Source organism: Artemia franciscana, chromosome 18 (genome assembly GCF_032884065.1).
Source record: "Artemia franciscana chromosome 18, ASM3288406v1, whole genome shotgun sequence".
Taxonomy (NCBI): domain Eukaryota; kingdom Metazoa; phylum Arthropoda; class Branchiopoda; order Anostraca; family Artemiidae; genus Artemia; species Artemia franciscana.
Genome location: NC_088880.1, coordinates 29,288,580 through 29,311,276, shown reverse-complemented (window position 1 = coordinate 29,311,276; position 22,697 = coordinate 29,288,580). Strand labels below are relative to the sequence as shown.

Below are 22,697 nucleotides of genomic sequence, written 5' to 3'. Positions count from 1 at the left end.
GTCAAATTTGGGAGATCCTTCCATCAGACTTGAAAATAGACCAAGATGACCCATATGAAGAAGAATAACAGTCTGTATACGCTTTTGTTCAAATATTCTTAATTCGTCGAAATTTGGTATGTTAGAAGGCGCAAGAGCGTTGCTAACATTTTTTTAAAATGCAAATAGGTGTAGATAATAGGTTCTGTCAATGGAATTTTGTGTTGACCTCGCTAGGAAAAAACTGACAAAACCTAGCATCTACTTTTTCCTACGTTTTAAAAAACGCGATGAATTTGTAATTATTGGAATCAGTGAATTATTTTCTACTTTTGTGATACTTCAAAACATTAAAAATGGTGTTACAAAAGAAGCAGCTATAAAAAACAAGGTTTGTCGTTTTTTTCGGAACTTACCCAAATGTAAATGCAGGTTTTGTTGGAGGACAGCCAAAATATTGTCTTCAATAAAAGGGGTATTATTCCCCCTTACCAATACCAACAGCGTAGCCTAAAAATACTCCCAAAAATCTAAAGTGATTAATTATCACCCCCTTCCTCCACGGAACCTCCCTTTGTATTTATCTGAAGGCTCTCGGAGAGTTAGGAAATTTGAGTTAAAAAGCTTTTTTTGCTTCAGGCATACCCTCTCTACCAACATAAAGATTATAGAACCTCTTCTCCATAATGGCCGACGTGCAATTAAACTTCACTTTAAATAACTTTATTAGGCGTAAATGACTAGGTATAATTAACGAAGCTTTAAAAGAAATATCTCAGCGAGTCGTTTATTTTATATGCACTACGTATATCTACAGGAATGAATCCACCGGGTATTACTGTCTCCAAGATTAATAGCTATTCGAAAAATTTAACACGATCTCAAATTTTTCACTCGAAGTATTTTCGGAACCCTTTCGACAAGAAGTGCTGTCGATTACGCCACAAATGGCAGAAAATGCTAAAATCTTTCGGTACAATCTATTCTTCTAATCAAAACATTCATTTTCTTTCCCCCTAATGAGCCTTTTTGCAACTTCCTAGGACCAATATTCGATGTGGCTACAGCCAAGGAAAAAACATATAAACAAGTGCCCGTGACCATCCTTCTTGAATAAAATTATTTTCTACTCGTAACTTTGGTGGATAGCTTTAGGCTTAATAAATTTTATATGTCATTATCACCATAAAGAGCTGTTTCTTTTAGTGAATATATAGTTATCAAAACTTTCCTTTTTAGATTTTTGGTTAGTATTAGCATGATTGTGACACTGTAAGCTAAGCCAGAATTGACCTAGCCCTAAATGGGTACCTAGAGAAATCTGGGGAAGGTTAACAGGAAGGGTTTGCGAAAGCACAGTATGGTTAGCCCCCAGCCCCCCATTGCACTTCCTGGCTGAAGGGCCAAGAAACGGAGATCAGCACCGCCGGTAGGGACTGTAAAGTCTAATGCTGTATTCTTTACCTTTTTTTTATTAGCATGATTCGTCATGAGTTTTTACTTACAGTTCTCTATCACTAACTGTGTAATAAAAGAAAAAACATAAACCCAATATTTCCCCTTAAAAGTTGGCAAAAACAAAGTTCCAGGTGTTACTTGCTCCTTGTAAATTTACTGACGACACCCATAAATTGCCCCCTACCTCGAATCTCTCTATCATTTGTGCCTGTAAGCACATGAATGAATCCTTTTATGGGAAAAAAATAAAATTATGTCTGCAGTAAGAAGGGAGCTATAACCCTGCAGCACCCATATCCAGACTTTGTTTACGTGAAGAGATATTAAAGATTAATTTTTGCCCGCCAGACCTTTTAAAGCACTTCCTGAGGAATCAGGAACACCCCCATCCCCCTTCACAATGATCTGATTCCCAAGCATATGAATTTATCAAAGAGTACGTGAGTCAACTTAGTTAAATGAAGCTTTAAAATAAATCCTTATTTTAATTTATTTATCTCCGATGGCTTGCCTTACTTTTAGCAGCGAAAGCCCCCACCATGCGGCTTTACTTCCTCCGAAGTTGAAAACTTCAACATACATTTTTTAAGACACTTTAAACTGATTGCCTATCCCATAGTTTTCGATCGATAGCATCTTGAGCCCACTATGGAGAAAAACTGAAGTTTTGTGCCCCCAAAGAAATGGCAGAAGACTCCACTTTTCTGTGGCAGAATTATTTTGGATACTTAAAAAGGAACTATAATTTGACTTCTCTTTGAAAGAGAAAGATTTCTCTTTGATTTTTCCCACATTCTAGAACCAATGGATTGACAAAATTACCCCTAGGAAAAATGCTCACAACCACCCATTCATGAAGTAATAAATGTAAAATTTCATGTTTCTGAAGACAAAAGATAGAAGCCTCTAAAATAGGCTCCTTCAATATGGGTGAGATTGATGGTGCGATTTCCGTCAAGATCTCTTGCATTTCTGGGGATCAATTTTCTTGGGCCTATATCTTTTGATGAATAACTTCAAAAGTAATAAATCTTATATGATTTGAATCAGCATAAAAGGCAAATTCTTTTGACGTATTAATTAATAGGAAAACTCTCTTATTAGAATTTTGGCTGCTATTAGCAGCCTTAATTCACTCCTTAATGACAATTTTCACTCCTTAATTGCAATTTGTTACCTCCCTCTTTGATAAAAAGCTATGAAAATAACGGCCTGAATTTACGGAATTGAATGGCAAACATTAGTAAAATATCTAGTTTTAACCAAGGAACATTCAAAAAGAAAATATCTTCAAGGGGTGCCAACTATGGGACTGTCAGATTTTAGAAAAGTAAAAAAAAAAATTATATAAAATCTCTACATTTTTGAGATTTAAATATCACAAATATTTTAAAATGTAATTTTATGGTAATTTCATTGGATAAATTCCCTTCCTAAATAAAAAATACATATATTGCCTCCCTCTATATTTTTGTGAATGCACCTGAAGGGACTAGAGCTTTTGAAGACTTCGCCCATCGATATGTTAGGACGGATGACCTCAGATCAGGAATTTAGATTGAAAATATGTTTTCTAGGGAATTTCGTTTTGACTATTGACGGCCAAACGAATCCAGTATCGAAGTTAAAGAAATTTAGCAGTTAAAGAAATAAATTATAATCCAGTTAAATATTAGCAAGACAAGTCGAAATTTTGAAAGATAAGTGATTCCATTAAAATTATTATCAATTTTTATGTAAGAGCACAAGTTTGTTCATTTGTTATTCAACAAGTACTTTAACAGTGCATGCACTCACATTATTTGCGTTAATTAATATTTCTCACAGGATATGCAATTTTTATCTTTTTGAAGCAAATATTTACTCCGATTTCATAAATTCCAGGGCAAAAGATCATATTTAAACTAATGCACATCTCATATCATCATCTTGCCTGGAAACTGAAATTCGAAATCCATTTATTCTAGTTCTTCTTTATACAGTTAGATAGATAAGCGTATAGGTATATCTGAAGTCTTAAGTCCATAGCGCAAATACATTATCTGATAACAAAATAACATACTTGACTTACTTTAACAAAATAACTTACGCTCAAAATTAAAGCATAAAGCACTATTTCGCTAGAGGAGGGGGTTCAAAACTCTAGGTTGTTTCTTAGAATTCGTATATGCTTTATTCTTATAGAATAAAGGATAGTAAAAAAAAAAAAAAAATTAGTTCAAGCTGAAAAATGAAGTTGAATCTGCTCTAACTGATAACTGTTAAAATGAAATCTGTCAACATAATGAATCTGTTAATTGAATCTGTGAAAAGAAGTTAAAAAATGAAGTGAAAGAAAAATTTAAATTTACTTTATTCTTGTAGTATAAAGGACAGTAAAACGAAATCTATTCCAGTTGGAAAATTAAATTTAATCTGTTCTAGTTGAAACCTGTTAAAATAAAATTTGTCAACAGATTTAATCTGTTAATTGAATCTGTGGAATCAAATTGAAAATGAAACTTAAATTCAAATTCGTATACAGTCTATATTCAAAGTACAAAGGACAGTAAAATGAAATCTGTTCAAGTTGAAAATGAAATTGGATCTGTTTTAATTGAAACCTGTTAAAATAAAATCTACCAACAGATTAAATCCGTTAATTGAATCTGTGGAATCAAATTGAAAATGAAACTGAAATTCACATACAGTCTATTCTTGAAGCATAAAGGACAGTAAAATGAAATCTGTTCAAGTTGAAAATGGGATTGGATCTGTTCTAATTGAAACCTGTAAAAATAAAATCTGCCAACAGATTAAATCTGTTGATTGAATCTGTGGAATCAAATTTAAAATGAAACTGAATTCAAATCAAAGTATAAAGGACAGTAAAAATGAAACCTGTTATAATTAAAAATTAAACTGTATCTGCTAAGATTTAAAATTTCAAATGAAATTTCGAATTCGAAACTAAATGAGCCATATGCACCATAAAAATTAGGTAAAATTGGGAATTTAAATTATTAATGAAAGACACTTCCATAAAAAGATATGCAGTTTTTGGTAGTAGGAAGCGAAATCTAAAAAGAAGAACCAAGGGTGAAAAATTAGCAAAAAAAAATCTAGTGACATATGGCACCAAACACCTTGAAAAGTGTAGCTTTTCTTTGAAGTTGTAGTTATCCTTGGGATGGGATTCAACTGATTTTTTTTACAGAATTTTCGACGAAAAGCATCGTGGAATTTAGATAATTAGTTTGGCTTATTTATTTCCACGGTTCAACGTGGCGGCACTGATAAAAATTGGGTACTACCCTTAAAACTAATAGTTATAAAACAACCACAAGACAAGCCTTGTTATCTTTAGGTATGGACAAACCTAAGATAGGTCCACAGGGACTTGGAGGGACCGAGGAAAAGTCCTTAGGACTTGTAACTTCAAGTTGTATTAAGGTTTAGGTGGGTGCTGAAATAGACGAGACAAACTAAGATAAAAGTAGAAATGTAAAACAAATAGGGAATGTAGATTAAATCAAGCCTTGTGAAGACTTTAAGACTGATCTAGGTGTAGTCATAAATTATAGATTAATTTCCCGAGTACCACTGAGACTGGGGGTAATATTTTTTTTTTTTTGCTTTTGTCCTAAAAGTTAAGAAACTAAAAATTCGCTAGTAGCCAATGTGCTAGCAATAAGTCATTAACGTGTCTCAATAAAATTTCCTCAGGTATTGAATACATTATAAACACAGTCATTTTAATACTTCATAAACGTACCTTAATAAATTTAAGGAAAAATGAACTTACATAAAATGAGTGATATGAAGGTTAAAATGGCAGGAATCCAGGCTGCAAGAGAAGCACTGGAATTTGGGAAGACGGTCAATACTTCCAAAAATACTATCCCAAAAGACTTTATCAGCCCTGTTATCCAAAATTGGATGAGGAATGTGCCTAATACAACTAGCCAACCATATCCACCGTCAGGTGGCTTGAAACGCCGTCTCAAAGCTTCAATTTCTTCTTGAATCTCCTGGAAAAAATATGTAATCAGTTTTGCACAATCTCAATAGGTCTTACTACTTTTTACAACCGAGTGCAACCTACCAAAACTGCAAAAGAGTGCAGATTTACAATTTGGCGTGTGTTTTTTAGGCAATGATCTCTGTAAAACAGAACTTCAAAAATAGCACTCACATTATAAGAATTTGATTTTTATGCTGATTACATCACTCATTAAGTTTAGGGCCACTTTTCAAAACTATTGGTGCCTAAAAATGTGTCGAATTTCGAATACATGAGGAAAGAATTTTCAAATGCGGGTATTATTATCATAAGATTAGACATTAAATTCAAAACTTTCTGAAAAGCACAGGAAGGAAATTTTAGGTCTTTATATGCAAAGCTAGTAATTTTGGTATTTTCTCTGAAGCAATTGTCAAGACGGTGTGGTAAAAAATAATTAAATCAATAAATCTTAACGGGGCAGGAACTCCCCTTTTGTCAAAGAAAGATTTTGAATAAGCAATTAAAGATTTGTTTCCGTATGTTTACCTGCACAGAGAGACATACGGGGAATCCCCTAAACAAGATTTATTGGATAAATACCTGACGCTTGATAAATAGGTAAATTATGACCTAAAAATTCCTTGCTTTGGCTAGTTACAGCCCCTGGACATATTTAAGGGCTGTACTTTTTCATTTGTGATGATGCTGAATCAACGGCCGTATAAAACATAGTTATTCCAAGATATTTTTTTTTATCCTAATGCTCCATTATTAAGCAAAAAAGGTCAAGCCTCGCAATGCTACCATCTTCCACCGTTTGAGTCGCAGAGCAACTATCTGTAACCCAAATCAGGACAATAATCAAATATTATCAGGTAGCTATTTGATTTAAGATATCAGAAAGCCAAATAGAACTCAATAAATTTGCAAGGGCAAACTCCCATCCAGGAGTATGTTTTGCTCTTAAGCGAATTACTATATTGCCTGTAATTTGACGTTTTATATACAAAATGAGAACCGACAGAAATGCTGCTTTAATTTTTTTTTCACATTAAAGTAGGGATTTTATGAATCATAAAGAACCTAAAATATTCAAAAAATGAGGATCGGTGACTGCCTCAGCGACTTGGTCTTCTCGCAAAATTTTAAATTCTGTTTTACTGAAAGCTTATCAGAATGTAAAATTAGTCTAGGAGGTTGCTTACAAGTCTTTGATTTACTCATTAACTTTCAAAATGTTTTGACTGAAGACAGTCAACCGAATTTAGTCTGACTGAAATCTGAATATACTAAAGCGAATGAGCATAAAAAGGCACATTTATTCGTGAAAATATTGTAAAAAAAGAAGTCAGAACACTTGTAATGTTTCCATCAAAACATACAGTTAGCTTTAGCATAAACAGAAACCCCCTTCACCTACGCCACTTTTCGTTCTAAGCTCTTTAGTTTAACGCGAAAAAAATATTTTCGGAACCTTTTTTTACTGCAAAAGGGAAAGATTGGAAAATCTTAGAAGGCTTAAATGTCTAATTCTAAGCTAAAATTTAGATTATGCAGTAAAGAACCTTCAGAAAGCTGAGAAATTATTTAATATTAAGGCTTTAGCAGATAATAGGTCAAAATTCAGGTGAATTGAAATAGCAAAAGTTGGCTGAAAGCTTGAGTTCTTATTGCGTTTTTTTCACGTCATTTCGTAAAAATGCTGAATTGACATGGTGTGTCATGGCGGGTTGGCTTGCAAAAACACAAACCAATGGATTTAAATCATAGCTTTTACAAGAAAATACCTGAAAAATGTCTCAGGAATGATGAGAGGGTGCTAGAGGGTGCCAGAAGGCTAGTCATAGTGTGACACACTGGTGTGAATTGAAATGTTAGCGAAAACATGGCTTGCGAAAACATGAGCCATTGGTTTTAATGCATGATTTTTAACAATAAAATATCTGGAAATGTCTTGAGAAGTATAAAATGGTGGATATCAGAGGGTGCCCGAGGTAATAGCATGGTATAGTGGCGTAAATTGCTAGGACTAACATTTTCTAAAGCTTATAATTAATCTGTGAGTCGCTAAAAGAAAGTTTTCGACCATAGAAGAGTGAAATCTAAAGCTCAGTCAAAGAAACCAGGTATTTTCATTAAAAGACCTCAAAAACGTCTTAATTTGGCTTAAATTTACCTCTAACGAGATTATGTGAAATTTAAAAAGAAAATATAATTCAAATGTGTGCTTGTCAACGGGGAATATATAGTCTTGGCCCAAAGAAACAAAGAATTTCCATTAAAAGCCTCAACATATCTCAATGTGATTTCAATCTACCTCTAACAAAATTATTTGAAATTCGAAGAGAAAACATTGTTTCAATGTGCACTTGTCAACGGGAATGTATGGGCTTGGCTCAAAGAAACGAGGGCTTTTCATTAAGAGCGCTCAAAAATATCTTAATGTGGCTTAAATTTACCTCTAAGATCAAGCTCCCCCCTCTAGAATTGATTGGTAGGATTCCCACCTGCCTTTCTTTAATTCATGGTTCCTTTTGCTTATATTTTATCCTTTGTAAGATTTTTTGATGTTTTTTCCACTTTTTGAGTTTACATTGTTTTCTGTTTTTTAAGGGCCAGCCACATATTGTCTTGGTGGCGTAAATTGCGTGGAAAAACAACTGCTAGGGGTTAAAAGTTAAGCTGGGAGGTTTTAAAAGATTTTTTTTAGACCAAAGGGAAGTGAAATCTAACGTCAGTCAAAGAAACAAGGTATTTCCATTAAACACCCAAATATCTTAATGTGGCTTAAATTTACCTTAGATTATGTGAAATTCGAAGAGAACATATTATTCAGATGTGCGCTTGTCAACGGGGAATGTATAGTCTTAGCATAAAGAAACAAGAGATATTCATTAAAAACCCTCAAAAATGTCTCAATGTGGTTTAAGTTTACCTCTAATATCAAGTCCCCCCTTCTGGAATCGTTGGTAGGATCCTGTCTTTATTTAATTCATGGTTCTTTTTGCTTACATTTTATCCTTTATAAGTTTTTTTCACTTTTTTCATTTTGAATTGGAATTGCTTTTTTCTGTGTTTTAATAATGCTTGTAAATTTGTTTTTATAAATAAAATTTATTTGTGCAAAATTTTATATCTTCTATATTTATTGATCGAGGATAAAAGTTCAATCTATCTCACTAAAAAAAATTAAGAATCTTGTAGCCTATGCACAGAGGTATGTTCATTCAAGAATGCCCTTAATATAAGTGTAAAATTCTGTGTAGTAAAGAGTAATCAGACAAAGTGTAATCAAGATAAATCAGGTATGAAGCCGTAGCATATTCTAGCTAGGTACTCTTGCTTTTATTTCATCTCTGATAGTAGTATTATCTGATAACACTTTTTAAAGCATTAATTAACATGCAGATGAATACCAAGTGTAAGAAATTTTCAGCACTCGATTTTCCCCTCTGCATCTCCATTGTTGCAGTCATTGGGAACACGGAATCAATAGCTTAATCATTCTATTAAGCGGAATATGGGAATTCTCCGTGTGTGAAATTGGTTCTTTTGTAGAATCTATTTCCCGAATCATAATAATAGGAATAGATTGCTGGTCCAGCTGTCTAGGGCGTAGTTCCATTGGATGGAAATGCCCTTTCGAATCCTAATGTGGACAAAAAATCTCTGGAATATAAGGGTTCCCTGAGAAAAACGTCTTAAAAGAAAAAGACTCTCATAAAGTATTATGTAAGAACCCATTGGTGAATTATCATTACGTAACACCCCACGTGTGTGCCCTCCACAGTTACAACAGGGGGTCCCCCACGAGGGCCTGGAGAAACAAGTCACGTTAGAATTCGTCATCCTTAACATTGGTAGACATTCCCCTATTACATAACAACCAAAGAAATCATGAAGAAAAACGCCTTGAAGAAAAAATGTCTTGGAAAAACTCTTGAATATCTTGAAACGTCTTGAAGAAAATTTTAAAAGACAAGTCTTGAAAAACGCCTTGAAAAGTCTTGAAAAGTGTCTGAAAAATGTCTAGGGATGTCTTGAAACAACTTGTAAAACACCCTGAAGAAAAATGTCTTAAAAAAATTTCCTGCTAGACTAGTGGACTCTTACAAACCCTATTACGCAACACCCCAAACCCTATTATGTAACAAAATCAGAAGTCAGGTGACATAGTTCTCCAATTTATGAAATTGCTGCTTCGTTTGTTTGACTGAATGAATTTGCTTCTTTATTTCTCAGTTGTTCGTTAGTATCCGTCGTTGGCAGTTCAAATTTGTTTGGAATTTTGACAAATCGTGGATATTGGCGAATAACTCACTTTATTGTTTTTTGGGTATTTGACTTTAATTCTTTTAATTTTTGGTCTTTTATTGCAATTATTTAATTTTTTGGCGTTGTTTTCATTGGTTTTGCTGTACTTTCCACGCTTATTTTTTGGTTTTTGTACCTTCCTTGATATATTATTTCGTTTGCGGTGAAGAAGAGAGGTGGTTGTTTTCTAGAAATATTTGCTTTCTGTGTTTTCTTCAGTATTTTCATCTGGCGTTTAAAAACCACATTTTAGATCGTTTTCTTTTTTTATGTTATGGCAGGCCAATGTGGTTTGAGAAATTATCTTTGAAAGTTCTAGTTCACTCTTTAAGAGTCAAAAGTAATCCGAGGACAGCTACCCCCCCCCCCACGCCTTATCCCCCTAAATACATCAGATAAAATTTTGAGATAGCCATTTTGTTAAAAATAGTTAAAAGGTCAGATAACAGAAACTCCGGTATCGTAACAGCCACCCAGGGCCCAGGCCGGGCGTTGTAAATTATGCCTTGGGGGCATATATGGCTCTTATGGAAGGGATGCTTGTATAAACTTCAGAGAGGGCTAATTTTGAAATAGGGTTTTTGTTAAAAATAGTTAAAAGGTCAGATAAGAAAAACTATGATGTCGACTAAACCCACCAGGGCCCGGGTACAGGCTTTGTTTACTGTAATACTTAGACTTAGACTTTGATATTGTTACTTTGATGCTAGTTTTGATACTTTGATGAACGTTCAATGTTGAAAAAGAATTTGATTTCGAAATGAGGAATTTATTAAAAACGTGTAATTTGCAATAAAAAAAGAACGAAAATTAATTAATAAAATACTTCCCGGAAAAGAAGTTTTTCAAAGAAAAGTAAAGACCATACCAAACTTAAGCTCAGCAGATACAAATATCTGTTAAAGCTCAAAACGACCAGAGATTACTATTAACGAAAAAATGAAACCGAAAATGAACAGAAATTAAATAAACAGTCATAGCAAACAAGCAAATAACAAGTACTAACAAGTACTGCCTCCTTCTGTCACTGTAAAAGTCTAAAATCTACTGTGTCATTGGCGTTTTACTGAAAACAGATTATAATACAAATAGTTTCTTTTGTACTTAATATTCAAAATAAACATTAAAATTACAGCAACATTTTGAACTGATGAGCTTTCAGCAATTAGTATCACTATCCATCAAATATTCAGTTTAATTTACTGGTTCGTTCTAAGATTGTTCAATACAAATATAGTTCCACTACAAACAAGTTTGGATGCTGCCCCCTTCTTTAACTGTAAAAACCTAAAGCCTACTGTGTCACTGGTGCTTCGCTGACAACGAATTTTATTACAAATATTTTCTTTTCCAGCTATTATAGCATTGAAAATGAAAAAAAATACAATGAAATAAAATCTTGATATGATGATTTTCCAACAATCAATATCATCATATATCATATATTCAATTTCATTTTATTTGTACATTCCAAGGCTGTTCAGGACACATATCTGTCTTAAAGCGCCAATGACGCAGTAGGTTTTAGACTTTTACAGTGAGAGAAGGAGGCCATACCCAAACTCTTGTTTGTAGTGAGTTTTTTTCGTTTCAAGCTTGAATTGTATATTCAATTTAAGTTTCACTCGTTTTAAGATTTATTTATTCATTTATATTAATATCTATTGTATTTTTGTTTGTATTGATTGTTTATTTAATTTCTGTTCCTTTTGGGTTTTATTTATACTTCAATAATATTTTTTTTCGATTTACGCTTGATTTACATATTCAATTTAAGTAATATTCGCTTTAAGGGTTTTATATTTATTTATAATTGTACTTGTTGTATGTTTTTTTCCTACGATTGTCTATTTAATTCTTGTTCGTTTTGGGTTTCATTAATTCTTGATATTATTTTTTGGTCTTTTGAGTTTGAATTTTAACAGATATTTGTATTCACTGATCTCAAGTTTAATATGGCCTTCACTTTTCTTTGAAAAACATCATTTTCAGAAAGTTTTTTTTAGTTAATAGATAGAAAAAGAAGTACAGTCTTTCTAAATTATTGTTCCCAGGATATCTACAACAAGGGATATTGTACCTCATTAAGCATAGCCCTAGCTATGTGTAGCGGGGATATGGACTTCTAAGAGGAAGGGAATCAACAGTATCCCTGAATTCTTGTCACTTGGACATCTAACGGAAGAGTTTGTCAGATGTCAGCCAAACTTGGTAGAAGTTGGTATCCTAGTTATACCTCTTGGAAGCTCAGACCTAAAGCTCAAGCTTTAATTTCCCTGATAGTTGAGGCAATAGTATTTTGGCATGATTTCTAGCTTATATTTGGCATGATTTTTAGCTTGAGGTGCAATGAATTATTACGATTGCTACTTTAGTAAGTAGAATTAACATTCTAGTTTCTATAAGTATTGCCATAGCAACACATAGAAGGATATATCTTCACGAAAAGTACAAGAGGATTGTCCCCTTTCCCCTCAACCCCCTAGATATATTTATGAAAAAGTAATATAATTCACACAAATCCTTCTAATTTTTGCCAATTTTTTAATTCAGCATCATAACTAAGTAGGTAGGTTGATAGGAAAGATGAAATTCTTTAAAGATGGACCCAATGAAACACCCTTCGAAACGAATTTGACAAAAATGCACTGTTCTCTGTTTTCGACACATCACCTTCCTCTCCAAGGAAATATTGTTTTATTTACCTCCTTTCCACTTCTACCACTCAATTCAAACCTGTTTACGCATATTCGGTGCAAACCCTGATAGTTCAAGCGATATCTAGTTTTTTTTTTTATGTTCTTTTTTGGTCAAAACTCGTCGAGTATAAATCCAGAAAAATTTGACACGGAGATTCAGGAACGTCAAGACCTGGACGATATTAAAGCAATCCAACATCTTACAGGGAGAACCAATTCCCAGGCTGAATATTCTTATTCATATTTATTCGGGCTTATAAGAATTTATATTTTTGGTAAGTTAAAAGGTGATGTTTTTGGCGATTTTTGCAGAGTTGCCACCCCTAGTGATTTATTACTTTTTCTAGTGATTTTTCATATTGCATAAGCAAAAAATCTCTAAATCAGTACATAAATCACTAGATTATTGAAAAAGTCAATAAATAAACCAAAAAATCATCAAAACCTAGTGATTTTTTCTCACCGGGTGGCAACCCTGTATAACAGAGACTTTTTTAAATTGCCAAACATTTGTTTGCATGACATGAAAAGATATGGCTGTGGGTGCCTAAACAAACAATGATTAATAAAATCGTAATGGAAACAGTCTATATACCTCTTTCGTTAGTTTCTTCTTTTCATTTTTCTTCTTAAATATGCACCTCCAATTGAAACACTTTCCCACTTTGTCGTTGATGTTATTAGGTTTAAGTAACGGCCTACCTGTTATACTCGTCAACGTTAACTGATTTTCAGAATTTTCAGTAGAAATGTCAGTTTCGGCTGATGAATTCCTTTTCAAAAATTCCTTTTTTGGTTTTGGTTTTTCAGAGTCCACTTCATTTTCTTCTCTATTTTTTCTATTTTCTATCTTTTCAACTATTGTTTCTTCTATATCGGAAGAGTTGCAAATAATATCGTTAGGTTCCTCTTCGTGAAGTTTCTCCAATACGTCTTTCTCCGTGGAAATAGGGATCGATATTGTTTGCTCCATAGTAAACTGGAAAAGAATCAGTTTTGTATACTTCTATTTATATAAAAAATTTTAACTTAGAAATGCAGAAAAAATCAAAAGAAGTAGTGAGTTAAAAATATACATCATACAAATAAGCTTGGTATATCAATTAATATTAAGTTATAAATTAAGCAGATAAATGTTATTGAATTTTTACTAAATGAAATCAATTACATTTAAAAAAACAAATTTAGACTTAAATTATATTAAAAAATGAAATGATATTGAAAATTAGTTACATTATATCAAAATATAAAGACTAATATAAAAATATCTGTCATCAAAACGTGTATACACTGAAACTACATGATAAAATGATACATGACCCTGGTTTTCTTTTTTTTTTAAGCCGTGCTAAAACCAGATTACCGTTCTCCGTTTACCTGATTTCTCAGATGTTTCTGTACATTGGTCTTTCACTAAATATGGAGAAGTGTGAATATTTAGTTTTCAATTAAAGTCTATTTCTGGATGCTTGAATTACAGCCTTTTCCTATTTATTTTATTTCGCAGATCCAGTGGCAAGAAATTCATATTTGTACAAGTATTTCACCCCTGCGTACTCAGCTTCTTAGAGATGTTAAAGGAGCTTAAAGTCGGCTATGATAAGATTGTTCCATACTACAGGCAACACTTTCGAAAGGCTCGTACTAAATTATATTCAGCTTTTTGTAATCATTCTGTTTTGTTTTTTACGAGGATTTACCCACGTCTGAAAAAAAATCTGCGAAAGGTTCGCATACTTTATTTTAAATACTGCAAATTTTTTCGTAGCCTTTCGCGATGGTATCGTAACACCGCTATTATCATTAGAAATGGTGAGACTGATATACTTCTAATTTTGAGTATGTAAGTACCAAGCTGACTGAAAATGTGGTTTTTCCTTCGGCCCCTCCACAATTTAATCCTTCTGCTCTACTGGTAAATGTGTACTGTAATGTGCTATTCGTGTTTTCGTTCTTGCCTTTATTATTTGGCTCCACTTATGCTTTTGTATAGTGAGTAAGAAATTAATTGTTATTGTTAATTTATCTAAAAACCTAGCAGAACAACTTCACCTACTACATCAAACAGCCACATCAGACAAAAATAAAAAGCAAGTTCTTTTGTACTGAAAGTAAGCAACATTAAAACTTAAAACAAATAGAATTTATGACGTATATTGGGGGGGGGTCACCCTCTCCTCAATACCTCGCTCTTTATACTAAAATTCGATTTTTTGTTTCAGATATTTAAGAATGATTCCTGGATCACAAAGGTCGTTTAATTAAAATAATAAGCTTTTTTAAAATTTATAAAAGAACACTTTAGCATAAAGAACAAGGTATTGAGGAGAGGAAGACCCCCTTCATATACGTCATAGTTTCTTTTCCTTTTAAGTATTAATGTTACTCCTTAAAAACATGTTTTTTTTTTTATTAAACTCCTGATCGTTTTTTAAACAGTATTGGGAAACCCGGCTGCCCCTCCATGAAAAATTCCCATCCCTACAAGAAGTTCCTCCTTTGGAAGATCCTCCAACTTACCCATCCCTCCACCATACAATTCCCCTTGAAAACTGTATACTTCCCAATTACGAATACCATATGTAAACAATGGGCAAAGTTCAGAGTTTGTAGCTCTTCCCCCAGGGACTTTTGAGTTCAAGTTATCCTCAAAGAGGATAATAAACATTTTTTGACTATGCTGAAAAAATAATTATCTCTCTGGCTTTGGGAAAAAATGTAGCGAGTGACGGGGCTAGCTCCCTCCAATATTTTTGGACACTTAAAATGACACTAAAATTTTCAATTTCCGATCAAATGAGCCTTCTCCATGTCTTCTACGATCATTAGTTCTATGCATCACCCATGGGGGAAAAAACAGACACGCATCCGTGATCTTTCTTCCAGCAAAAAAGTAAAATTCCATATTTGTACACATAGGAGTTTGAAACCTCTACAGTAGGTTTCTCTGGTATGCTGAATCTGATATTTTCATTAAGATCGCTTGATCTTTTCTATTCCCCCTCTTTTTCATAAATTTGGCAAATTATCTCAGGCTCGTAATTTTTGATGGGTAGCATTATATTTGATGAGTTTTGCATGTTTTGAATAAGCATTAAAATTTGATTCTTTCGGTGTATCTATTATTATCAAGACTCTCTTTCTTAGAGTTTCGATTACTATTGAGCCGCAACATTCCTTACTTACAGTTCGTTACCATGAACTATTTGGTACCTAATGTCTAAAATAAAATATTAAAAATGTAAAATTTCTTAGAAAGAGATTTCTAAACGAAAATAGTAAGAAAAACGGAGCAAATTATTGGAGATTATAAGGTTGAAGCATAGTAAATTTCGGCAGCTTATGGGTTAAATAGTATAAAGACGGAACAGCCCCGAATACAACAATACTCCAGTCTAAGAAATGTCTTTCGTCCCAGTTGTGTTATTAACAATTATTTTTAGCTTACGGAAAAAGAATTACTAACTTACAAAATTTGGTACGGTGATTCGCAGAAATGTATCAAAAGAGCTTCCACAAAAACAGTGTTCGCCATTGAAATTTAAATTTAAATTACCACGTACATAAAAATAAAAACATTCGTCCCATCTTAACCAATCTTAGATCTATTCATACCTAAAAAACCACGAATTTTTAAATATTTTCTTTTGATTGTTTTAAAATTATGAAATTATTAGGGGAGTGCCACATTTTTCCCAGCGTTGCCACGTTAAACCGTGAAAATAAATAAAGCAAACTATATTGTTAAATTTGACAATGGTCTTCGTCCGTCAAACTTCAAACATTAACAGTCTATCGATTCCCAATGACAACTACGGCTTCAAAGGAAAGCTACGCGTTCTGAAGATGCTTGGTCCTAAAATTTTTTGGCTTATTTTTTGCTGAATTTTCACCAAAATATTTTTTTTATTTGTAGGTCTACTATAAAAAATTACTGAACTGCGTGCAATGGGTTTATTGAATTCCTAAATTTCCCTGATTTTTAAGATATACATGGTTGTTCAAGTTTTCAAATAACTCAATTCAAAGAATCACACTAATTTTCAATATCCTTTGTGATTTAAAAACAACTTTTATAAAAAGTCTTACTACTTTTTAGTTCTATCAACACCAGTTAAATCACGAACAATATACCATTCAATTACAAGCAAATACAGTAACAGAATTAAATTAAACGTTCCAGAACCCAAATTCTCAGTCCCATATTTATACACTTTTCATTCCTAAAAATCTATATTTGCACTTAAAGCCATGATTTCTGATACTTTTTTTCCGGTTGTTTTGGATTTGATGGAATTTTTTGGAAGTGTTGCTTTCGAAAAATATGTCTTTGAAGTTCGGAATAAATCAGAAAGCTAAAGAGTTCGAACTTGGAAAGACTTAAAGCTTATTCTCTTATTTTAAAAAAAACTGGAAAAAAGTTATTGTCTGTAAAAAAGAAACAAAGTGCCGAATTATTTGACAGAAAGAGAACCGCTTCAGTAGAAATTGTATCTGATAAAAGATGTGATAGGAGCTGTTCTTCTGGACTGTATTGTTAGCCAGAGCTTTTAAATTCGGAGTAACAAAAGGCATATTTTAGAGTTTCGTACCTTAATTTAAAAGTGTTCAAAATAATCACATATTACGAAGGTAGTCCTCGGTCTGGGTATATAAAACGTACCATACATATCTCGTCACAGGGTACCTTCCTAGTGACAAGATATGTAAAGAGTACTTTCATACTCAAACTGTAATTGCGTCCCTACTGACCTCTAAATTCGCAGGAAGAAGTCAGTATGCCATATCCATTGACTGCATTAATAGTATCAATTTCAAGTAAGTTACTATGACGAACTTTAAACCCAGACTGCTTTCATTGTATTAATACTAGGTCAACTTCAGCAAAAGCTTTTTTTGTATCAGCCAATACCACTTAAGCATTTAAACTCGTTTTAATCTAGATATGTGTTTTAAGCTGAATTGATAAAATTGACAGTTGCTAAGATCACTGGGGGACTTTTTAGGCAGTATAAACTTTTCACTTTTCACTATAAACTTTATTTGTCTCACGCTGAGATGTTCGTCGAAATGGTGGATTTAAACTTCTTTTAGATTTCCAATTAATTATTAATTATGTTTGACATTATTTACTGAATTGAAATAATGCTTTTATCTGAATTGTAAGCAGAACTAATTGAGTATTGTTGTTTGTTCATGTGGTAGCGTAGCTCTTACGCCAAAAGGCTGTATCTGACACTTTCAAACTTCTGAAACAATTGCCAAAAACAATTTGCTGAGCTGCATTCCGAGGGAGGATAATCAAGACTTCATCCCTCCAGATCTATATTATCCTGTTGGTCCAACAGGCGATTTTGCGGGGGCACTTGCCCTTTTCAAATAAATAGTCAAAATTTCAAATAAATAATCTAACGGCTACAATCATTTCAATATTTCAAAAGTTATTTTTATTTAAAAAATAAAGTAGAGAGCGTAGGTGATAAATGGAAGTTTGATAAATTATTATTTCATTTATAAAATTAAAGTAAATTAAGAAATGAAAAACAATTAAATAATGATAATCAAATGGAAAAAATTAAAAAAAATTATTAATTAATTGGTAAATTGTGTACAATTTCGTTAACAAATCAACATTTTGTTAAAATTTGACCGGAAATTTTTGGGAGACAGGGGAGGGGGTAATCACTTTCCCTAGGCGCAAGAGAAGCCAGAACCACCATTAGCTGGTCTTCTCTTTATAACAGCCTAGTAAACTATACGTTTGCTAGGTTTTTACGAGTAGCCCCCCCCCCGGATAGAGCCTTGATAAAATGACATCTATTTCTTTAAATTTATTATAGCAATTGGCTTTAATTTTGTTCTAGATTAAATAAAAAACAAGTTTTTTTTCTACTGAATGTAAGGAGCGACACTAAAACTTAAAACACACAGAAATTATTCCGTATATGAAAGGGGCTGTCCCTCCTCAACGCGTCGCTCTTCACGCTAAAGTTTTTATCGTTTTAAAAAATGGAGCTGTGAGAGAGAGTCAAGCTTTAGCGTAAAAAGCAAGGCGTTGAAGAGGGAATAGCCCCTTTCATATACGGAATAATTTCTGTTCGTCTTAAAATAGGAGCTTGAGACCTATTCAGTAGGGTTCTCTGATACACTGAATATGATGGTGTAATTTTCAGTTAGATAACTTGACTTTTACTGGGAGCTTCCCTGTTTTCTTGAAAATTCGGTAATTTTTTTTATGCTTGCAACCTTTGATGGGTAAGACTAAACTTAATGAAATTTACATATTTGAAATAAGCATAAAAGCCGATTCTCTTAATATACCTATTGGCATTAAAATTCTTTTTTTTTGAACCGTTTCTTAGAGTTTTGGTTACTATTGAGCTGGATCAATCCTTACTTACAATTCGCTTCCACGAACTGTTTGAACAGCAATTTTATCATATTTTTCTTTTGGTTGTTATTACGTATGTAAAGGAGTTATCCCCTCCTCAGTACCCCACTCTTTTCGCTAAAATGTTTCTGAATTTTTAAAAAGGTTACTATTTAATTAAAGTTGTGTGTCAGGAGTCAGTCTTAAATAATTGGAACAAAATTTCAAACACTAGCGTAAAGAGTGAGGTACTGAGAAGGGACCAGCCCCCTAATATAAGTAATAATTTCTGTTCGTTTTAAGTTTTAATGTTGTTCCTTAGTTTCAGCTGGAAAAAACTTTTTTTTTATTTAATAACAACCACAAGCCGAAAACATACAATATCTTTGGTTTATCCTCATACAAAAATCATAGTTAAGAAGCTGCTTAAGATAATATTAAATGCTAAGATTGGCCTCAAAATAACACAAACAAATTATTGTTTATTACGACCATTAATTAACAAAATTCTAACTTTAGCGTAAAGAGCGAGGTACTGACGAGGCTAAGAAACTCCCTCATATACGTAATATGAGGGGGTTCACCCCCTCGTTAATACCTCGCACTTTAAGCTAAAGTTCAAATTTTGTACCAATTCTTTAAGAATTCCCCACTAATCCTAAATGCATTTTAATCAGAATAAATAGCTCTTTTGAAATTACTAAAAATACCATTGCGTAAAGAGCGAGATATTGATGAGGGGGCGATCCCCCTCATATACGGAAGATTTTCTGTTCATTTTCTTAAGTTTTAATGTTGCTCCTTACTTTCAGCTGAAAAAACTTGCTCTTTTTTATTTAATTTCTGAATGTTTTTTAAATATTGCTGGGGAATCCAGCGCCCCTTCATGTAAATTCTTTTCCCCCATAAGGATTCCTCCATGGAAAGATCCTCCCACGTAACCCTCTCCTTCCGACCCCCGTCCCCACCAGAAACACCCCCGTGAGAATGTCTGTATAATTCGAAATAACAAATACTGTATGTAGGCAATGGGCAAAGTTCATAATTTGCAGTCCTTCCCCCGGGAACTGTGAGGGATTAAGTCGTCCTTAAAGACAGAGTTATTAAATTTTTCGAATATGTCGAACAAAATGGTTATCTCAAAATTTTGATCCAGTGACTTTGGGAAAAAATGAGCGTGGGAGGGGGCCTAGTCACCCTTCAATTTTCAGCCACTTAAAAAAAAACACTAGAACTTTTAATTCCGTTCGAATAAGTCCTCTCGTGAGATTCTAGGACCACTGGCTCTATACGATCATCCCCAGGAAAAAAAAACAAATAAACACACATCCGTGATCTTTCTTCTGGTAAAAAATACAAAATTCCACATTTTTGTAGATAGGAGCTTGAAACCTCTACAGCAGGATTTTCTAATACGCTGAATCCGATGGTGTGATTTTCGTTAAGATTCTATGACTTTTAGAGGATGTTTCCTCCTTTTTTTCGAAAATAAGACAAATTTTCTCAGACTAGTAAGTTTTGATGGGTAAGACTAAACTTGATGAAACTTGTATTTCAAAAATCAGCATAAGAATCCAGTTCTTTTGATGGATCTATTTGTATCAAAATTCCGTCTTCTCGGGTTTCGGTTACTATCGAGCCGGGTGGCCCCTTACTTACAGTTCATTAATAAGAACTGTTTGACAAGTCAGAAAACAACATAGCTAACTAGAGGTGCCACTTCACGAAAATACAGGGTAGGGCAAGGGTTTTTTCTTCAATTTCTGTTTGTTGAAGATACGTAAAAAATGTGCTTTTCAAAATCTAGAGAGGGGGTGGGGTACATTTTTATAATTTTTTCAAGGAAAATACAAAAAAAAATCAAAATCTAGGAAAGTAGTTGAGTTAGGTAAAAGCAGCTTTCTGAAACGAATTGCGATCCAGAAATATACCAGGGTAAGCTCTTTTGAATTTTCTAACTCCATCCTTTCCCCTTAAAAAGCACCTACCCTTTGACTATGAAAATGCGAAAGGCGTTATGTGACACATCAGTCAAAAACGATATCATTTAGATGTATTCTACTAAAATCGGGTATGCCTGATCAACTGCTTTAATCAAAATTCACGTATCTCGTTTCGTTTTCGAGATATGTTCGATTTTATAATCCACTCAAAACGCGTAATAACCAAATTTTAATCAGTTTTTGCAGAGCAAATAGCGTTAAGTGCACGGCTCTTCATCAGTTACGAAGATTGCCACATAAGGCCCCCCACGAGATGGCCAGAAAGATGCGGCTGGAGCTCGAAAGTGTATTTTCCAAACAAAGCTTTGCTTCTCCTGAACATTTTGGAAAATGTCACTTTACACCATTTTTATATAAACAGCCGCGTTGAGGGGACTTCCCAAATTTGTTCATTGAGAATAATATTCATTAATATATTAACACTTATCAAATCCAGTTTAAAAGGAAATTTCACTTTTTATTCCTGTCACTTAGAGATGTTCGTTGAACGGGTGAATTGTAGTCCTTTGAGATTTCGAGCTATTGATTGAATATGTATGGTGTTATCTGTTGGAGTTTAAATAGTGCTTTTGTTTTTATACTAAGCAGAATTGCTGCCTAACTTGGATACCGTTATATGTTCAATTTCATATATCATATTATGTACGTAAGAAGAACATATTTGGGGAGGGTTAGGATGAAGATTCGGCCTTTGAGTTGCCCCATGTGTGGAGAGCGGAGGTTTGCTGCATGTTCTGATGAGTAGGATGTCACACAAAGAGCACAACCTTAGTTATGAGACACTTCTAAAAGTAGAAATAGAACCAAAGTCGAAAGGATAAATGAAAAAAGTCGGGGAATGTCCATGAAGTTGGATAATACTTACGCAAGTAAGCATTGTTTACGCTGGAGAAACCAGTATAATTTAAAGTTCCTGTATCATATTATGCACCTAAGAAGAACATATTTGGGAAGCGTTAGGATGAAGAGTGGTCCTTACAGTTGCTCCATATGTGGAGAGCGGAGGTTTGCTGCATGTTCTGATGAACAGTATGTCTCACAAAGATCACAATCGTAGTTATGAGACACTTCTAAGAATAGAAATAGGCACCATTGTCAAAAGGATCAATCACAAAAGTGCCTGGCGATTTAGTTCGGCCCAAAACTGCTTTGTAATGATTTTTTTAGGTGTTTTACAGCGTAGGATTGATTGGTAAACATTGCAGAATTGTGTCACCAGTAGGCTTACCAGCTTAGACTTCACAAGACTGAATGACATGCTGATAAATCAGGAAAAAGATTCTCCCGATTTATCCCAGGGCTATTTCCTGTAGATTGAATTTTTACCTAAAATTTTTCTTGAAAACAAAAAAAAACTAGATTAATTATTGCTTGCAGAAAAATTTTTACTACAACCCTATAATATTCCAGGTTAATTTTATCCGTTATTCAATTTTCTTTACATTTTTCTTCCTTGCGGTGCTGCTAGACGCTGGAATGCTGGTGCATTTAGTTGCACTAACTAAATGCTAGGTGCATTTAGTTAGACGCTGACGCTGGTGCAAATAGTTGTTTTTATCCCTATTTCCCCATTTTAAATTGACAAAGATTCGGTTTCTTCTAAGATTCCCATGCTCTTTTAGTGGAACTAAAGCTATTTTTGACTGATCCAGAACAACGTGGTAGCAAGACCAGTTGTTTAAATGTGAAACGAGGCACGCACGCAGGTTGTTTTTATTGAGGGGGGGGGGTAGTAATGAGAAATTGATAACTTGATAAGAAATTTCCATAAGTTTGGGAAAATTCTCAATTTCTGAGATTAAGGGTGAGCCAGAGGGGTTACCTCCTTTTAGCTCACTTTGGTTAAACTCCTATATGGCTGTCGAAAACAGAACGTCCTTAGAGCTTAG

At 33.5% G+C, this 22,697-nt stretch overlaps 1 protein-coding gene and 1 long non-coding RNA gene across 3 annotated transcripts in view; one reads left to right on the top strand and one right to left on the bottom strand.

The window, feature by feature from the left end:
• The window catches only part of LOC136038846 (uncharacterized), a 75,225-nt gene that overhangs the window by 40,889 nt on the left and 11,639 nt on the right, over positions 1-22,697 (bottom strand). The window contains exons 1-3 of one of the 2 annotated variants that reach the window (XM_065722274.1): positions 17,188-17,296; positions 13,031-13,414; positions 5,222-5,447 (exon numbers count right to left, since the gene is read on the bottom strand). In XM_065722274.1, the coding sequence (XP_065578346.1) occupies positions 5,222-5,447; positions 13,031-13,408 (604 nt within the window). In that variant the 5' untranslated portion in view covers positions 13,409-13,414; positions 17,188-17,296. Of the gene's footprint in view, positions 1-5,221; positions 5,448-13,030; positions 13,415-17,187; positions 17,297-22,697 lie in introns of those variants that run through there. The other variant, XM_065722273.1, reaches the window with a different exon arrangement.
• Positions 293-14,549, top strand: LOC136038852 (uncharacterized). The gene is made up of 3 exons (XR_010620328.1): positions 293-370; positions 9,665-9,758; positions 13,943-14,549. It is a non-coding gene; the product is annotated as an uncharacterized LOC136038852 (long non-coding RNA).